At 42.7% G+C, this 19,588-nt stretch overlaps 1 protein-coding gene across 2 annotated transcripts in view; it reads right to left on the bottom strand.

Moving 5' to 3' along the window:
• The window catches only part of CACHD1 (cache domain containing 1), a 114,325-nt gene that overhangs the window by 62,126 nt on the left and 32,611 nt on the right, over positions 1 to 19,588 (bottom strand). The window contains exons 1-3 of one of the 2 annotated variants that reach the window (XM_074597567.1): positions 12,922 to 12,967; positions 9,456 to 9,552; positions 3,079 to 3,227 (exon numbers count right to left, since the gene is read on the bottom strand). In XM_074597567.1, coding sequence (XP_074453668.1) covers positions 3,079 to 3,227; positions 9,456 to 9,467 — 161 coding nt within the window. In that variant the 5' untranslated portion in view covers positions 9,468 to 9,552; positions 12,922 to 12,967. Of the gene's footprint in view, positions 1 to 3,078; positions 3,228 to 9,455; positions 9,553 to 12,921; positions 12,985 to 19,588 lie in introns of those variants that run through there. The other variant, XM_074597568.1, reaches the window with a different exon arrangement.

Below are 19,588 nucleotides of genomic sequence, written 5' to 3'. Positions count from 1 at the left end.
ACACCTCCCTGCACCAAGAAAAAGAATACTCAGAGTTAAGCAGTTGGAACACAAATATTTCACAACCCTCCTGAAAGAAAAACCATAGCCCCAAGGACACGCACATTTTCAAGGTACAATCTAAAGCAAAGTATCTCCTGAAAACAGCAAATACCACAGACAAATCTGTGTCTTTTTCAACGTGACCTTTCCTACAGCAGCAGCTAATAAATGCTCTAAACCGAACTATTCTAATTGCTGTTGCTCTAAGTCTAGCACTCTTCTGCCCAACGCTAACACGCATTTTTTAAGCATCAAGGATAAGCTGTCACCGGCAAAAGCACGCCTAACTTAACTTCTCACAAGTGCATAGCTGGACCAAATTAGTCCAAAAAAGTAAAGGTGGAAGAGTTCAAGTAAATCAGTAGCCTTCAAAATATGATCACAGTATCCAGGTGGGAGATAACTGTGTCTTGCGCTTTAAAATCTAATTCCTAAATCCACATTCAAACACTGATACATGTGTTCCTGTTCCCTAAAATCTGACCATTAAGATACGTACCTTAACTTCTAGTGTTTTCTGTCAAAAATCTCAGTCTATTTATTTCCCTGGACAACAACAAAAAAGCTACTGGTGGTTTCTGATACATCTGCCTGCAAAGACACTCGCCCCGCTCACCATTTCCTCCCTTTGAACCAGGCCTAGAAGTGATGAAGGGAGAGAAATGGGGATGCTAACGAGCAAGGAATCTTTTAATTTTTATGGAGAGCTTCTGCTTGAAAAGAAATGTATCTCATTTTGGCATTTCTATTAAAAAGGAATCTCTCTCCTGGAGAGGCAGGGAGACAAGGACAGGTTCTGAGGCAGCTGTCGACGCTGAGCAGGGGCATGGTGTGAGGTGCCCTCCTGGCATTTCAGGAACCACCTCCTGCCCCTGTGAACCGTTTCACTTCCCCCTTTAGCAGGCTTGTGTCAAACATAAGACCTAATAATGCCACCTTGGATATCTACATTAGCTTTTTCCCCTGACATTTTTAACCAAAATAGGGAGTATCCCAGAAGGGAGATGTCACAGAGAAGGAAAATGAACGGAAGAGCAGCAGGCAGGAGGGGCAGAAGGGGGAGAAATGACAACCGAGGTGATGGCAGAAGCATTTAGGCAATGGGCAATTAACAAAGCATGGCACCAATAACAACTCTGAAGTTAAGTTTCATAAGAAAAAACACGTTTTTACATTCTTTCTTTGTATGACTTGCAGACAATTTCCTAAAGACAGCAGTGGTCAGATAAGCCCCCGTTCTTCAACCAGAAATACCTGACCATGTCTTGCCGAAACTCCTTCTGGAAGGTCCTGCAGACTCATAGACTGGTCTGCTAACCACTTAAGCAGATTTAATATTATCAAGCCAAGTAATTAAATAATGAGAATCATCTTGTACAGCCCGAATAAGGAGCTCTGCAAATAGAATATTCACCTCTGCTTTGCCAGCTGTGACCTCCGGTTCTGTTATTAAAACACTTACTGCGAAGGATCCTTACACAAGTCCACCACGGGCAAAGAAATTTCTAAAGGACTTCCACACTAAGTTATTTTGGAGGACAAAGTGAAAGGAAATTCATGAAAGTTTCCAGACTCAGAGCAGACCTGTCATTATTTTTTAATGAAAAATTACGTAATACTGACAAAGGGGTTATGAATGTCATTCCTCCTTCTCTTCACCCCTTGCTTGTAAGGCGTTACTGCTGGCTGGTGGTTCCTGCACAGAGAGATCAGAGGGCAGAAAGATTTTCATCCTCAACTAATTCTTGACCTTTCTACTAACGCTGCCAACAGCCTGGCTATTTAGCACCAGATGTGCCAGCACTGCACGTCGGCATCTTGTCCAGTAGGAACTGCACTGAGACCACTACATCTACGCACAACCCAACAGTGAGGTGCCCCTTTCTTTGGAGCCACCTGAGGCTTAGCCCTATCGAGATTTCTTACTTTCACACCAACCACAATAAGCACGAAACAAGCAAGTGGCCTTTCCCTCCAGACGCAGATTCATACCGCCTATTTCAACACGGCCCATATTTTAAAACCTTATATAAACACAGGTTAATACCATACTTCAGCCGAGATGAACGCTGTCATTAAGAGAAGAGCTGTCTTACAGTTAGATTGCAGAAAACTTTTTTAATATTTATCATCCAAATTACTTTCCTCTCTCTAAAATGTTTTTAAATCAGACTGAGATCTAAACAATGAAAATACACTCCGTAACCAAGGTTTGCATTGTATAATAAACGGCAAGAAAGTTACTCTTGTTCTTCTCTAGCACATATGGAAGTGTTTAAAATGTTGATTGTTTAGAACAAACTATTACACTGCTATTGGAAAAATCAGACCTTTTATCACACCTTCCTGCAATTAGGAAACCCAGAGAAGTTTCTGCAAATACGCAGCATAATACAACATGATGAAAGACAAATAGATTGGATTTAGACTATTCAAAACTCTTGTCTTTAAAAGCAAAACAAATTAAAAATGAACAAATTCACTTTCCAGGCCAGGTACTCTATTTCTGCAAATCTCTCTGTGTATCAAACAGCAGCATGTCAACCTGATTAAACTGCAGTGCAGTATTTATAGCATGTGATGTACTGACCAACTCGTGATTTTGGTTACTGTACTTCAAAGGGGGGGAAAAAAAAAAAAAAAAAAAAAAAAAAAGAGTCCCATGACCAGCTTCAGAAGAGTTATTCAGGGCAAGCAGTGTCTCAACGCAAAAATGCTATCTTGGACATAGACAGACTCATTTTGTATAGAAGACTATTCCATGCAATTAAGGGTTGAACAATTTTTTTCCCGGGTTTTTCATTTTGCAGTCCATCAGAGCTGAGTCCCAGACCTTGTTTAAAGCTCCTCGTTAACCATTGGTGTAGTAGAAATGTAAATGAATACGAGGACAAGATAAGGAGCATCTGTGGAGTAGCCTTCCCCCCCTCTTTCAGAGTTACCAAGTGGCAGAAAGTACAGGTTATTTTACAAAGAGAAACTTTCACCTTTTTTCTTCACATACTAAACGACAGCGTTAAGTACTTTAATACTTACTCCATCATAGATGGTGGAATTGTACAGCAGTCTTGGATTGCAGTCAAGGGCGACGTGAGATGAGCAGTATATGATGCTTCCACTACTTGCTTGTTACGATTCACAACATCCAAGTAACGGTTAAACTTCTCACGAATTTTTTTTGCCAACTGTAAAAAAAAAAAAAAAAAATAAGAAGAAAGATGAAAAATAGGCCAGTTTCTCTGTATTACCGCGTTCCTTGTTAACTTGAATGGAAAGTAAAAACTGCATGTGTTAAAGGTAACTGTTGTCTGCTTTGCTCATTGTACTTCTATTTTGGTGGCTGAAGCGCTGTGAAGTCTCCTAATTAATGATACCGGTCACAGAAAGGAGCATATACAGAAAGATAAAATACATTTACCACCGAGCAATGGGTACTTGAACACCAATTTTGCAAGAATGAAAATGAAATTTCCATTATATCAAGTTCCCTTTCATCAAGGCCCGACACCTGGATGTGACTGTACCTCTGCTACTGGCTTACCACTGAAGCTCTCCAGCGTGATGCTCTTGCAAGGCCTGACAAAGCCATGACGGCGACTAAAATAAACAGGCCACAAGTCAATTTAAAGAAGCTTTATAAATGGACCCTCAAGGAAAGCCCAAGTAACTGTATTACAGAAGACCTCACCAACAGAGAAATCTCTTACTGGTTCCAGCGCAAACACCCAAGAGCACATCACAGTGCAGTGAATTATTGAAGGGAACAGGCTCAGGATCCAGGCAGCCTCCTCAGCCAGGTGGATCTGCGCAGAAGCATTTCACAACTGCTCTCACGTAGTTCTCCTCATTGCAATTTGGGCAAAATAAGCCATTCCAGTTGTTGTTTTTTTACTTCGTGTTTTCTGCTGCTTTCCTGGGGGGCATCAGGGGCTTTTGGCTGAGCATTTTCCAAGCGATTTTCTAAATCGATCTAGCAGCTCACTGTGGCTAGTCGTAAGCTACAACAGCTTAACTACAGACTTCAAATAACAATAATCTGTAATTGACATTATAATAAAAAGAAAACAATGACAACTGTCTCCCACAGGTGAAATTCTTCCACGAGCTTTTTGTTGCCGGAGTTCCTTCTGATGAAGGCAGCCCTTTATAAATCAGGACAAAATTTAGAGGTTAGACTATTACTTGTAATCGTAGATGACTGAATTTCTCTCCTTTCAGAAAGCGAAAACAAACAGACTGTCATCCCCCTCCCGGCAATTCTCAGGCCTTTAAAAAAAAAAATAAAATTAGAGTGCCTAACTTCAGAAATAGCAAATTGGGTATTTTAGCCCTTCTCTTTAAATGTTTCTTAAAAATAAAATAAATGAAAAAACAAGTCAACAAATTTTTGCAAACAAATACTTCTGAGCTCTGCGTCGGGGCTGGCTGGTGTGCGATTTGAAGGCAGGGATGTGCCCGGGCTCTCTCCGTGCCAGGCAGATCCAAGGCTGTCCGATGGTACACGGTGTCACCAAGGGACACATCCCAGGCCTATTGAAGCTCCTCTGCTGCCCACTAAGAGCTCACTTGTCTCTAGCTCATTAGGCACTTCACGATGAGCCTGACTAATTAATGACTTTGGAGAGGAAAATTGGAAGGGAAAAACTTGTGACTGTTATTTGAGCAAACATGACAGTAAACACAGTTACTGGGAAACATCAAGTTTCACAAGAAACATTTACTGAGACTTTCGTTCTTGGTCTTTCATTTAAAGTAAGAAATTAATGAAATGGATCAGGCACACACAAAATCTGCTCTGGCACATTCAGTGTCCTTTTCACATTTAAGTGTATTACACTTAATCATCCGCCAGACGCATCCTAAGTGAAAGGGAATCATCTCTAAGCAATGTTGTAGTTGGATACTGAGAAATATTGCATTTTGCATTTCTGCAAACTTTTTTCAGAGCTGAAGTTGCTCGTTAATTCCTAACACTCATCTCTGCTGCTCCCTGTGCGCTCCAAACTCCCCGGGGATGATTTAATGGCACCGCTACACTTGTGCGCTGAGAAACGCTGTCGGTTGTTCCAGATCCCCACGACCGACAAATGTCTTCCCTAACTATTATTAACAGGACATTTTATCATGATTTACTTGGTTATGCGAATAACAAGGCCCACACCGATAACAGCAGCGCCTTTGCCTCCATTGTTCCCAGCAAATGCTGCAGCTCAACGACAAGTCTCCTAGGAGCACAGGTTTTAATAGGACCTTGCCCAAACGACTTGCAGAATTATACCTAATTAGTTCTGTAGAATGATTTATTGCCAAGGCACCGGAGGACTACTAATGGTCTCCTCCATGTTAGGCATGCAACACTATTAAATCGCTCCCAGTTGTTAGATAATAAGCTGCTGGGTAATTTCTGTTTTCTGGTAAACTTTTTTTTGTGTCCCACTGTACTCCTCAAACGTGTCCTGAGAAGCGTATTCTTCTGCAGGGTCTCAAACATACACAAGCCAAATTTCCTAAGTCAAAGCACTTAAGTTTCATGGTTACAAAGTTCCTCTCCTGGTTTGGGCAAATGAAATACCTGTGCTTAAGCGCTACGGAAACCTGTACACTTCTTTCTTGGTTTCCCTACCTGAAATCACAAAAAGCGGAGAGAGCTTAAGTTCGCTGAAAAAAAAGGACCACACAACCATCATTAGCTGTAACAAAACGACCACGGAGCATCAGACCAAAAGGACTCTCGTTTGGAATCGCCGCTTTTCTCTGATAAATGAATGCTGTACAAGATGAGGTTTCGGTGTTGATGAGTTTTCACCTTCCAGGTTGAACGACAAAAGCACCCCACAGCCTTTGAATTTTACCCTGCTGTGCGGAGTCTGAAGATCTGACAAATCTGTTTTTCAGAAGAGCCCGTACCTCAGAACCTGATAAAAAGCAAATGTTTAGTACCTAAACTGTATCTCCCATCAAAAATCCTCTGAACGGCTCAAAGTCATTACATTACTTTTATTAAACGGGATCCAACACTTCAGCGGGGGCAGAGAGTCAAGTGCGTGTCAGCAACAAGGGACCTGAAGCCTCCCAGAGCTACACAGACGTCTATTTTCTGCCCACGGACACAAGCACGGTTGGAAGAACTGAGTTTGTCTAATCTGAAGAACCCTAAAAATACTGCCCTTTGATAGCAAGAGAACGCTCCCGACAATCAGAACCACTTTAAAACCAGCTAACTCCAAAAAGTCACTTTCAATTTTCCATTGCAAGTTTATGACAATGAAGAAACCACGTTAAGAACCTACGGGTAACAGCAATCAGCCGAAGAATTACTAAAAACAAACGGTTCCAATTCATCAAATCGAGATGTACAATCCAGATGAAGCCTAACAAAACTAACACAATTTTTCTTCCGTAGCTGGGCTTCACTGGAGCATAAAAATCCATGACAGTGAACAAGCATTCCAGCTCTCAGCGATTAAAATAACAGCAAAAAATAATACATATTTCAGAGCTCCTCGTCTCTGCCCTGCGTGCCCATGCATGGGTGCACACTCACATCATCAGCTCCGAAACATTATTCGGTTTGCGAAGCGATGCACGCAGTCGCTAGAGACTGTCAGAATAAAAGCTGCGGGCTTAAATCAGCTTCTCCTTTTCCTAAATAATAAACTAAAATCTTTAAGCAAAAGATGACTATTTTTCCCAACGTACACCCTGCTTTTTTTAACCTGCCCAGAGCTGCGCAGCCATTGCGTACCGACGGCTGCGAGACCCACGCCGCACTGGTTACAAACCCTCAAAGCTACAGAAAGAGAGACTACAAATAATGAAAGGACAGAGCACTGAACTCTGAAGCCATCCTAACATAATCGTTTAAAACATTTTTAAGGCAAAATGGAAAACTGCATCCCCAGTCAGGCACATAAAAAGGGGCAGGGAGCTGACATCCCACGCTCGGGTATACCCCTGGGTAAGTACCAAGTGTGACAGACGTTTCCTGCTCCCACAGAAATGCTCAAATTCACCCATTTTAATGGGGTCTAAAATAAATCTGGATACCTTGAGATTGACATAAAATGCTATTATCCTCGCGTCAATTCTCAAAGCGTTCTTCACCCCACTTTAAAAACCAAGGGGAGGGGAGGCTTCCTCTCATCTCTTTTCAGATTTCTGTATTTTCTCCTCAATTTTAAGGAACCAAATAATGAGAAATGAGTGCCTGCTCCAAACAATACAGCCATTAGCTGTGACTTTTTTTTTTTTGCCTTTTTTTTTTTTTTTCTTGGCAGTTGGCATGCAGCCAAAGCCTTTCAGTTTGCAGACAGGTTGGACGGTACCACCTGTTTCTATTACCGCAGCACCCATGGGTAATGCACTTCGGTTGTCACCATCTCCACTGACAACCTTTCATCACAACATCAGTGAGTTCCTCTAATTTTCCCAGAGACATTTTCCTCATTTGCATAGTTCCCTCGAGCCTTTTTTTTTTTTTTTTTTTTTTTTTTTTTTAAAGCTTCGTTCCCCTCAAAGCTCCACGGCTCTGAAGTCTTGCCTTTTCAGGGAGCACTGAGGGAAAGCAGAGCTCCAAGGTGAGGTTTTATCTCTGGCTGTATCTTGAAAGCCAAGGTATTTTTAATGTTTTCAAGACTGTATATAAAATATGCATCAATGAGGCTGACAGGCATGGATGCCGTAACGACTCACAGACAGGGGTTTAACACTACCAGGCTGCTTGAAAAGTGCTGCTTACACACTGTAGACTTTAGTTAGTATTTTTATTTTTAAATCCCCTCTGTGAACCAGAAGAACCTGGAACAAAAGTACCTTTCTTCAACAGCCAGCAGGCACTCCTCCCGCTGCATCACAACTTAACGCTACTGTGCGTCCACAGATTCCTGTATTTATTTCCTATATTTATTTCCTATATTTATTTCCTATATTTATTTCCTATATTTATTTCCTATATTTATTTCCTATATTTATTTCCTATATTTATTTCCTATATTTATTTCCTATATTTATTTCCTATATTTATTTCCTATATTTATTCCTAACCTGCTTGGGTCTTGAAGAAACCACTGCTTCTGTACAAACCCAGAAGAGCACAGAGGTCAAGCAGGTCTCGTAATCTGGTTCTATTAGAAACAAAACGGCATACCTGTAAAAAAAAATGTGTTTTGTCTCACAGTTCTGTTCCTGAACCTCCCAACTAACTAACTTTGATTTCTTAGCAGCTCCTAGCAGATTTATACGGAACTGATTTTCCAGGTTATTATTGCTGGTTTTATGGCTGATAATTATGCTCTGAATGAGCTAGAAGGAAGAGGAATGACAGCCTTTAGCGCTCAACCCAGGAGCTGCATGGAGAGAAGGATACATTAAACAAGGAAAAAATTAATGACAAAAGGCACGTCTCGCTGCTTGTGCATTCCCTTGTTCTAAATTAAAATCCTCCCTCTGTCCCTGTCCTTCCCAGCCTTCAAACAGGAGTGAACATTCCCAGGAATATTCCAGCAAGGTGATTTTCAGCTGACGCATGCATATTTAGAGTTGACCATCCGAACTAATTCATTTAATTACTTTATTTGCTACCGCTTCCTTCCCCAGCATGCATGGACAGACAGAAACAGAAGAAGTGATTATGAATTTCTCTCTGCAGAGATGTCGATGCTGCTGCGCTCCCAATTTCTCTGCCAGAGTTCAGCGCATCAAGACTTTTCTGCATGAAGCTGGTAAATACGCTCCTGCCCAAGACACTGTCACTGTCCCCTCTCCTCCTTGAAGCCCAGTTTCATGTTCTCCATACTTGTAAAACCAGATGTCTGGCGGGACGCTGAACACACACTGACGTCCTTGAAAACAACTAATCTAGATTTCCCCCCAATAAAACTAATCATTTCCCACTTTATTTATATCACTAGTTCACACCACTTAATTTTCATATTGTACACAAGTTCTCTGATATTGAAAGACCTTACAGTAAAGGAATCCAGGTTATTTTTGGCAATCGCCATCCAATCTTTAACAACCTATTCAAAGCAAAGAAGGTTTTATCTGTTACGTACAACAGTAATTCTATAACTCTGGACCTTAAAAGTGTAAGCAGTTTAACGTCGAAGGGTAAACCACTCCTCGTGTGCCATGAAGAAAGCCAAGAGAATTAAAATAGCTGGGCCTGAAGGCCAACAGCTGCAGTTTTTCACTTTCACAACAAACTGAAAGTCATTATTTACACAGTTTGGTATATTGAAAAAAAAAAAGAAAAAAAAAAAAAAAGACATCCCCCACAACAATCCAGTGGTCTGCCAGAACAAAATCCCAGCTGACATAAAACTGTAATTAATTGCCTTTGGGTATCAGTTGCTAAGAAAATGTTAATGAATGACAAAATCAGGAATGAGCGACAGGGGATTTAATTTGCTTACATTTGTTTGCATTTGCTCAAGACGATCCCGTTCGATGTACTGCTCTTACTCATAAAACTCCGGTTATATTGCTTGTGATTCATTAGGGCTAAAAGACCTGGTTATTAATGGAACAGAAGTGCTCAATTATTCTTCTATCCACTTCATTGTTGAGCTTTTAACCACAGTAATTATGCTTCACCGGGGCCTCGTTTTTCTCCTCTGACAGCTCCGAATTCATCACACTACCTACAGTGTTTAGACAGTTATTTATATCTACTTAGGGTGAATACGTACATCTGTGGCTGGGAAACAAGCGGCGTCTTTTCCTAAGTGGAGAATCGAGAGTCGAGACTTCAAAGAAGTTTTAATCCAGATTCTTGGTTTCCCGAAAACACTTTTAGCTTTCAAAAGCCATCTGATACGTATAATCTAGCCCACATGGCCCTTTCGTGGTGTGCAGACCACCCAGAAACACTCAAGACAAAACGTTACCCCAGCGCGATGTCAAAGGCAGCAAACCCTTCTTTAAGATGTTGGGATGGTTTCAGATTTAAACTTTTAAACTCGGGTGACAATTACCCTTTTGTGGTCCCTTTGCACACAAGCACCCACCTGTGCACGCTCAGAGGGAAGCCGAAGCCTCCCGAGGGTGGACGGTGGCTCCAGCATCACGCTGAGCGTGGCACGTCTCCCATCTGCACCACTGAACCATCGCCGCTCCTGCACATCCGACCTTGGGCACCACATAAACGAATCCCCCCGGCACCACCGACAGCATGATGCCTTTCCAAGCAGCAAATTTCTTCTATGGGATTGGAATTTGGACATTCAGTTTTTATTTACAATATTTCACTGACACATCAACAACAAAAAAGACTTAAAGAAGGGCGATTGAGATGAGATATCAGGAAGAAATTCTTGGCTGTGAGGGTGGTGAGCCCCCGGCCCAGGTTGCCCAGAGAAGCTGTGGCTGCCCCATCCCTGGAGGGGTTCAAGGCCAGGTTGGCCGGGGCTTGGAGCAACCTGGGCTGGTGGGAGGTGTCCCTGCCCAGGGCAGGGGGTGCCACTGGGTGGCCTTTAAGGTCCCTTCCAGCCCAAACCATTCTACGATTCTAATAGGAACACGCAGCAAAATTGTATAAATTAATAACAATGATACAAAGTGAACTACTCAACTACGCATCCATATGCATATGGACCTCCAGGTGAAAAAAGGCACCACTTACAATAAGAGAACAGGATGTCCTTACGCTCAGTTCCATATAACCTCTTCTTAATTCTGTGCTCTCCAATTAGAGGTTGGCAAAATAGAAAAATAATTTGGGGGGAGGGGGAAGGGTGTTATTGGAAGAGAGGAGATTTAAGAAATAATTTAAGGATTCTAATACAGCACATCTGCTGCCCTCCCTGTCATGACATTCATACTACTGGTGACTGATTAACAATAAAAATTGAAAAAAAAATAATAAAGCATAAGCCAAACAAACCCAGGAAAGAATAAGGATAATTATTAGGGGTATGGAAAGTCTTCTGCACTGTTCACTTGAGAAGCAAAGTGGGAAAGGTGGCATAACAATGACAGGCAGGGGAATCAAAACTGCAGGAGAATGTCCCCCTGGCTTATTTACCTCTCCCCATATTTTTTTACTGTTGTATTGAGGGTGATGATCTCAACTGTGATGACTGAAAATCAGAAATGTGTTTCTACTGCCAAGTTTAATATGTAGGTCAGACTCCCACAGAAGGATCAAGCCTCAGGAAAAACTTGTACGAGATGCCCTGTAACCAACCAGAGCCAGGAAAAACCTCCTGTAAAGCGTAACATCTCTTACGAGGGTTGAGACACTATTATCTGCAGGGTCACGCAATTGTTAATACCAGAATTAGTGTAATTTACCAAGATTAATGCCTTGCTCTGGTTTCTTCTGTTGTTTCCCACACCCAGCCATACCTCAGCAAACAAACACCTAATACAGACACAAGCAGTACCAAAGGTGAACTTTGTTGGTTTTTTTCTAAATATAAACCTTGCCATTTTTATGATAGCACTCACAGGAGATTCATCTTAAAATTTGCACTACTGCAATCTAACAGCCTAATTTAATATGAGATCATTAATCACATGCTCTTGTGTTTACCAACGTTATCTGTTAATATAATTACACACTTCAATTTAATGCCCTTATGGGACGAGGCTTCTACACTAAAGACTTGTTTCTTGTTTAACAGAAATCCAGTGTTGTTGGAACTTTCCCTGAACTACTCCCATCTCCTGCAAATTAATTTAGTTCCTACATTGACCAGAATCCCATCAAAAGCCACCATATTCCTTCCGAAACAGAAGAGCTGAGCCCTGCTCTCCAATGCAAACTCTCCCAGAGTTTAAATACACTATGCAGGGATTCAAAATCCCATTTGATCCAGCTCTGCTTTGACTTTTCCCTTGGGAAAAGAAACAAACATCTGGGAAATTTACTATTTACAGTAAACACAAGTTAGAGTGTTAATTTGTTTATATTACCTGACCAGTTTTAATGTACGGGAGCATGCAATGGACTGATACACTCTTGGAAACCAGCAACAGCGACTCGTGTGAGTGGCCAGAGAGCTATTTCCCCGAGGAGGGCTCCTCCGAGGCACCTGGGCTTTTACCGAACATTAAAACTGGCTTGCTGGGTCTAGGAAGGTCAGGTTTCTCGCTGAAGGTTGTGCAACTGAGTCCACGCTTCGACTGGAAGGACCAGCTGGTTCCTTGTTCGGGCACCCAGGCAGGGCAGCGGCCGCCTCTTCTACCAAAACTCATCATGTTTAGCATGAAGGTGGAGTTGTGAACACACAGTACCTTCTGAACAATGTACCTTAATTTCTTAAAGACGAAAGCGAGATCTATTTGATCCGTTTTACAACTGACACTAAATTAATTTTCCAAATGCACACATATATTAAAATGCAAACAGCCCATGTGTTGAGACATATTATCTCAATGTTAAATTGAAGAGTTAAATGGTCAAATGCATTCCCGTAAGAAAAACTCAAAGAAAATGACAAAAAACCTCAACCACAACTCCATAAGGCTGTAGCTGTCCCGTATTTACACAAAGCAATTGATACCATTTCCACATTCATAAACAGTATTAGTTTTTCTGCCTTGAATTAAAACAATTTTAAAAGAGACACTTCCAACACGAAAACTAGTCAATTACCGTGAGATGCGACACAAGGGCTCCAGCTCTGCTCTTTTGTTTCTGAGGGAAGAACCCACACAAAGCAGATGGAAAGCCTTTTCATGGCAATGCAAAACTCTCATATACATAATCAGCCCATACAACGATAAACGGAATGGAATAGAAATGGAGATGGGCCTTCTGATGTGCTGGACACTAGGGAAGTGGCCACAATAAATCCCAATACACTGTAATTTATAAGTTGCCTTTGTAATGCTGCCAGCGGGCAGCAGGAGGTGGGGAGGAGCTTTCAGACTCACCTGTTGAACTTCACTTTCTCCATTCGATATTTTCTCCGTGTACACAAAGGAGTTGAATATCCTCTGCAAGACAAATCAGAAAGGACACGTAAGAGACTTTTTGTTACAAATATCGCATTAAAGCGGCTCCAAAAGGCGCACGGGTGAGGAAATCTGCGTCAGAAAAGGACCGTTTCCCCTGGGGAGTCTATGGGAGGCTTACCCAAGGGAAATCCCGTCTCCATATACCCGTTTCTGGATCTGCGTGAAGAGGCTGGTTTTGGTTTTGAAGGCAAACACAAACCAGGTTTTTTTTCAAAATATCTGTTAATTTACCAAACTGACACAAGGTGCTAAAAAACCATATTTCGCATTTGAAAGCTACTGCCCGCACAAACTATGACTGTTCTCTAGCGTTAAACATTTAACCAAAGCTAACTATTTCTCAAAGCACTTGTTTCCACTAACACACAAGAGGCTGTGAGACAAATTTAGACACATTTGGTACCTGAAAAAGAGAAAAACGAGACCCATTTTTGAACACAACCAAATTGGCCTCACTAATGGCAAAAAAGGGTGTATCAGAAGATGGAAGCGAGAGAGAGCTGCGCCCTGGGAAAGCCTCCTGTCTGCTCCCAGAGGGACACAAGTCCCTCCATCCGCTGTGCCTCCGCAGGTGAGAGCGGCACCGCCATCACCATTTACCTACAGTGGTTACGTGGAGGAAAACACTCAACACCTTGTTAATACTCTGTTCCAGACTGGCAAATAAGGTTGGAAGGATCTGGGGTTAGACCAATGGCATTCCTGAAAAGTTGGGGTTACACCGATGGCATTCCTGAAAAATCCTGAGATCTTTCTCTACCAGCCTCAAGGGGAGCTGGGATTTCACTGACGGAGCGAATTCCACAGCTATCAGTGTTATGTCAAACACATGACAATACATCAGCAAGAACATCTGTAGGCACGGCCACATCTGGCGAAGGACGGTGATTCATACAGACCCCGTTGAGTCCCTCCCTTGACGTGATAGTTGTGAAATTACTAAGACTCATGTTTACAGCAAGACAATAAGCCAGAGTCAGCTCTCCAAATTATTAGCAATAACAACTGCAGTTACTAAAGAAGTCTAAATTTCATCCAAATCCAGTGTAATCATTGGCCCACGATTCCCAAGGGTTTTCCTGATGCAGGTTTAGCTGATTCCCCCTGGTAAGGCTGCACGCAGCTCTGACTGGCAAAACCAGCCCGGAAAGCCCTTTGGTGTGCTCTGCTCCACTTACGCTCATCGCTTTCCCTTATCCCTCTCCCTCCTGAGGACTTCAGGAATTTCAAAAATTTGAACTCTTAATTCTAAAGAAACATTTGGAAGGGCAGCAATAAATCTCCTTGGTTTACAAGTCCCAGAGAGCCGAGGAGCGGGGCAGGGGGAAGAGAAGAAGAAAAAAAAGGCATCTACTCTTAAAAGCTGCCCGTACACTGAGACTTCCTCTTCTTCCAGACCTTTGTTTAAAGTTCTGCTTGGGTACTTTAACTACAAACATGTTGGCTTTTTTTCTCCCCCCCCCCCCCCCCTTCATAAGATGAAAAGATAATTTAAACATCAGAAGAAAATACATTAAAGCATGTCATTTTGATGCAAAATGTTTTAAATGAATTGAATTTTTCTCTCCACGCAGCATTTAGTCTCCAGACATCAAAAGGAGCGAGAAGGAAACAGACTGTCAGCTACCGAGAATGGAGCTTTCTGTCCTTAACACAAAGCTGACCCCTTCCTCCACCCCTTTAACACGGAGCCGTGTTTATGAACCTTCAAAATAATGCCAGAGAACATTATACACGGTTGTGTAAGAGCCACAGAGCCAGCAGAAATTTATTTGGCCACTGGGCTAGGTTTTTAACCTATTTTTCCTTGCTTTATAATTTAACCAAGCTCTAGCAAATCGTGTCTTCTACTTTTTTTAATTAAACGCTCTGTGCATGTCAGAGAGGGGGGAGCAGGAGCCTGTTAGTCAAACTGCCGCCACAGACATTGAGCCGAAAACAACAGTAAAAACTAAATAAGGCTTGAAACCACCCAGGAACACGCGAGCCGTCGCGCACGGAGCTCCCCGAGGCTACGCGTTTAACTGCTCGGCCCCTACCTGGGAACTGTCCCGTTACTCGGGATATCTGCTCCCCAGTCAAGAATTCCTAAGCAGAATTTCACCCAAAGTCAAACACATCTCCCTGTTGTATTTAAGCTAATTTCACTGACTTAAAAAGTGATCTAACCTGAAGTAGAAAAACAGAGCTGAGTGGCAACCTCCAAACGCAGTTAAGGGAACTTCACAGACCCAAGAGTAAGTCAGCTCTACAAACTTACAAAAATAGTCTAAATTATTTAGGAGAACTTGCCCACCGTAGTTTACACAGCGCATTAGCATCTGTACTTTATTCTTCCCACCCCTCCTTGTTTAATTGAATCTGCTGAGCAGATGGCAGCAGGCGAAGTTCACTCCAAGAGGAACAATTCCACACGTGTTTAATGAGATGCTCGCCCGGGATTATTTGCCATAACCCATCACCACTCGCTCTCACAATGCGGGAAGGCTGCAACCTCTGCGCTGGTTCGGCCTCCAGCCTTTCCCCCGCCGAGCTGGTGCTCCACCAGACACGGAGCTACCTGCATCCCCGCCACCGCTCCCAACGCTGCCTCCTCACGCACCGCCTCAAGCCCTCAAACAGCATTTTGTTATCTTTTTCTGCATTTGCCCCTCTCTTTTTGCTATCATCAGCTATTTTAAGCTTATTATCATCTTTGCAGATAATCAGGTTCTTGCTGGTACCTTGACCAACACCTTGACATTGGTCAACTACATGAAAAAGATTCATTTTCTCAGGAATCCTCAAATTCCTTTAAACCCAACATCTTTAGAAGACACCAGCTTTGTTCCTGTAGCACACAGCAGAGGGCAAAACTTCTCGCTCTCTGCTGTCCACTACTTATCTCGGGTACCGGGCTGAGAACAGTTGCTTCAGTCGTGCTCTAACCCCGCACGTGCCGTAACACGCACACCGTGCTTGAACTTCTCCAACCCCTTGGGTTCATCAAACAGGTTTCTACAAAGATTTTTGACTTAAAAAAATAAATGGAAACAAAAGCAACCTTCCCCCCCCCCCCTCCCCAATCCAAACTCTGAATGAAATTTCAAGATTTGGTTTCAAAACCAAATGTCACAGCTTTTCCTTCGTGCTGCCACAGCTCACCCAGCACGGCAAGCAAACCTTGCTTCATTCACTTCAGCTGTTTCTACCACAAAGCATCAGTTTTCAAACACAATATTAAAAAGTAAACAAAGCTCAAAACTTAGCAGTTCTGAAGTGTCTGCATTTTCCATACTTTGTTGCAAAAGCAAACTTCAGAAATGGCATTAATACCGGATTTAGCCAGGTCTAAATTAAAAAGTCAGCGAAGTTGTAATTCTCTTTTCAAATTACTCAAACGTCAGAGATGCTCAGAGAGAAGTAACACTTGTCAGGCTGCTGTACCCATCACCTGCTGCTCTATGCTCCCATTTAAACTCCGGGGGGGCAGGCGGGGGCTGAGCACAAAGCCCTGCGCCATCCCCGGGGCCCCCGTGCCTCTGGCAACACCTGAATCCTGCAGCACGATGCTCGGCACATCACTCATGCTCTTAATCCTCCCCTTCCCTTATCGAACACGCATTTAGCTACACAAACAGAAGCCTAGAAAGAGAAAATCAGGGTATCTGCAGGGACGACTGCAGGATTTCTAGCAATCTGTGGCAGCTCGGAGACACACAGACTTCAGGAGAGCTGAGCAACGTGTCCCTGTGAACCTGCTGAGGACGACCACAGCCTGGATGGAGTCCTGAGAAACCTGGGGTTCGGTTTACAACCACATATTTTCACATCTTGCTTTCCTAAGCTCCTTAACTATCTGTCTGAGTCAAAGCACTTGCAACTTCCTAGAAAACATTCTTCCACGTTACCTAGATACATCCATTAATGACTTTAACTGCAATCAAGTGCTTCTCGGTGCCACCAGCCTGCCTCAATTTTAGCTTTGAGCAACAGGACAAATATTTGATAAGCAAGATAAACCGGGAAGCGATGAGAGGATGTAAGGGCAGGGGTCCTCGGGGCTGGGACGGGGAAGATCTGGGCCACCGCCGGGTAATGCCTCCCACAGGTGGGGTCTGACAGTGATGGACGGGCCCAGCACCCAAACCCGCGGTGCCAGGAAGGACGGAGTCAGGTTTCCCAGCAAGGCAGAGATAAGGGGTAGCTGGGGTTTAGCTTTGTGGTGCGCCCAAACAAGGCTTAGCAGAATTTTATTCATCATTTGAAGCCAAAGGCAACTCAGGTTTAAATCCAGGAGTGGACTCTAAACCAAGCTTAGCATAAAAAGTAAAATATTAACTGGCTCATTCCCTCAGCTCCTTGAGGTTAAAATAAACTCAGCAGCAATGAGGACTGCATCTATTGATGCAATCTCACTGCAGTGAGAAAATAACTTCAAAAGGTCCCAGTTTGACTGTCAGCACTGCATCAAAATAAACAAAAAAAGCCACAACCCTGAAACCGCCAAAGTCCCCAACCAAATAAAAGCACCAACTGCTCCGCAGAGCCGTCAACCATTTGCACATCACTTTATTGCTAGATGAGATACAAATCCATCTCCCTACCAACAAGAATAACATTTTTAGAGACAAAGAGAATCAAGAAAAACAAATCAGGATTAGTAACATATCCACTGAGCTGTAAATATATTGAAGCCGTTTTAGCATCTATACTGCAAGACTTTAAAAAAGAAAAAAGCCCACAACTTTCAGGAGATTCAGGACGTAGCCTGCCGTTACCTGCCGTATTTGGATACTGACAGGAAAAAACTCTACAACATTTAAAAAGTATACAAAACAGCAGTAGCAAAATGTACATGTGTCAAATACACACAGTGTTAGCTCAGCAGGGCTGCAATACTTTTTAAACTTCAAGCAGCTACTAACCAGGGTCTGTTTCTTATTTTAAAGGTTAATGTTTTAAAAAGTGGTGAGCAAACAAATATACAACAAATCCTTTTTCTGATGAAACTCACCGAGTGAGACCGTTTTGAGGGAAACCTGTGGCTTCTGTCTAGAGTTTATTTTTGCAGTGTCTGAGGCCATATCACGTTATGTTTTGTTACCATTTTCTAAAACCAAGAAACATTAAATAGTGGGTTCCCATGAGATCAAGGACATGCTTTGTGTTTTTCACTAAGAATTTACAATGTGCATATAAGAAGCTAAAGTAAATGGGAGGAAAACACAGTGAAAGGCAAACCCGGTGGGATGAGAGCAATGACAGCAGCAACCCAGCATTACAGACCCTGCTCGGCCCAGGGACGGCCACGGCAGCTACAGGGCTGAAGGGAGTATCCCAACATCACACTGCGAATGCCCTTCTCTTTCTGTGGGTTTCAGAAAAGAAGTTTTCAGGAAGAATTTAACAAATTAATGTTGTTTTTTTTTTCATTATGTCATTTATCAAACAGCAACAAATATATTTATCCGACAGGCAGACAAAGAAAAAGGTGATGCAGAGCTCACAAGCTGAGCCCAGGTCGGTGTTGTCATGGGGGTCAGAGCACAGGCAGCCTCTCGTGCACCACGAGCAGCATCTTCAGATAAAAAAAAAACGAGGAAACGCAAAGACTCATACAGGTTGTGATTCTGCCGTCCTGGCCCAGTTCATCTCCTCCCACGGCCATTTTGCTCGGAGAAGCTCTCTGTGTCACTAATGGGCACAGTCGGCCTGTGCTCAACTATCTACATGGTTGGAGTGGGGTTAAACCACAGCACCACTTGAAAGACTCCTTTGGCAGCTTCGTTTAAACGATTTTGCTTATTTTACATGTAAAATTTACACAAGATTACTTGGAATGAGGAGCAATTCGTGGGGAAAAAAAAACCAATTGCGTGAAGAAAGCTGAGACTATCAGACGTAGCTTTGCCATAAGCAAAGTGAAGCCAGAGCCTCCTGGCACTCCAGAAGCAAGCGTGCATGTGTTTGCAGGCGTCTGTCTCTGCCTGCTCACACACACCTTCATGGGTGCACACATGCCCCAACATTTGAGAAGGTTTTAAGCAGGAAAACACCATCTCTCACCCCAGTTTTTACCTCAATGAAGATTGTCCACCAATTCACTATTTACAAATCAAGCTACCACTATCTTCTGCCACGTGCCTCTGCTCCCCGCTCTGCCACCAGCGCTGGAGCAAAACGTTTTGTCCAACACAGAGGACAATAAAAGAACTGGTAGTCAGGCTTAATCTTAATTTTGATGGTAGAAAGCATCCCAGTTAGCATTTATAATTAATCTACTGCCATTAGCCTGTGGGTGGTAAAAGCCTTCAGGATCATTTCGAGTCGTTTTCAGAAGGGGAGACGCTAAGTCGGTGCGACATTGCTTGGAAAGAGTCAAAGTAGAGCACAATTCTTATAAATGTGCTTCCCTGGAAAACTTCAGGCATTTGCAAGGAGACAAAACTATGGAAAACTGAGTAACTGCCAAAAATGCAATCAAGAACCAGCAGATTTTTTGTCTTCTTTTTCAAGGGACCAGAGAAGAGAGAGGAAAAAAGAGTGAGAGGGGAAAATACCCTAAGAAAATTAGTTCCACATGTTAAAAAGATTATCCATT

The sequence above is a fragment of the Larus michahellis genome, chromosome 8, assembly GCF_964199755.1.
Source record: "Larus michahellis chromosome 8, bLarMic1.1, whole genome shotgun sequence".
Classification (NCBI taxonomy): Eukaryota; Metazoa; Chordata; class Aves; order Charadriiformes; family Laridae; genus Larus; species Larus michahellis.
This window is presented reverse-complemented; position numbering and strand designations above follow the sequence as displayed.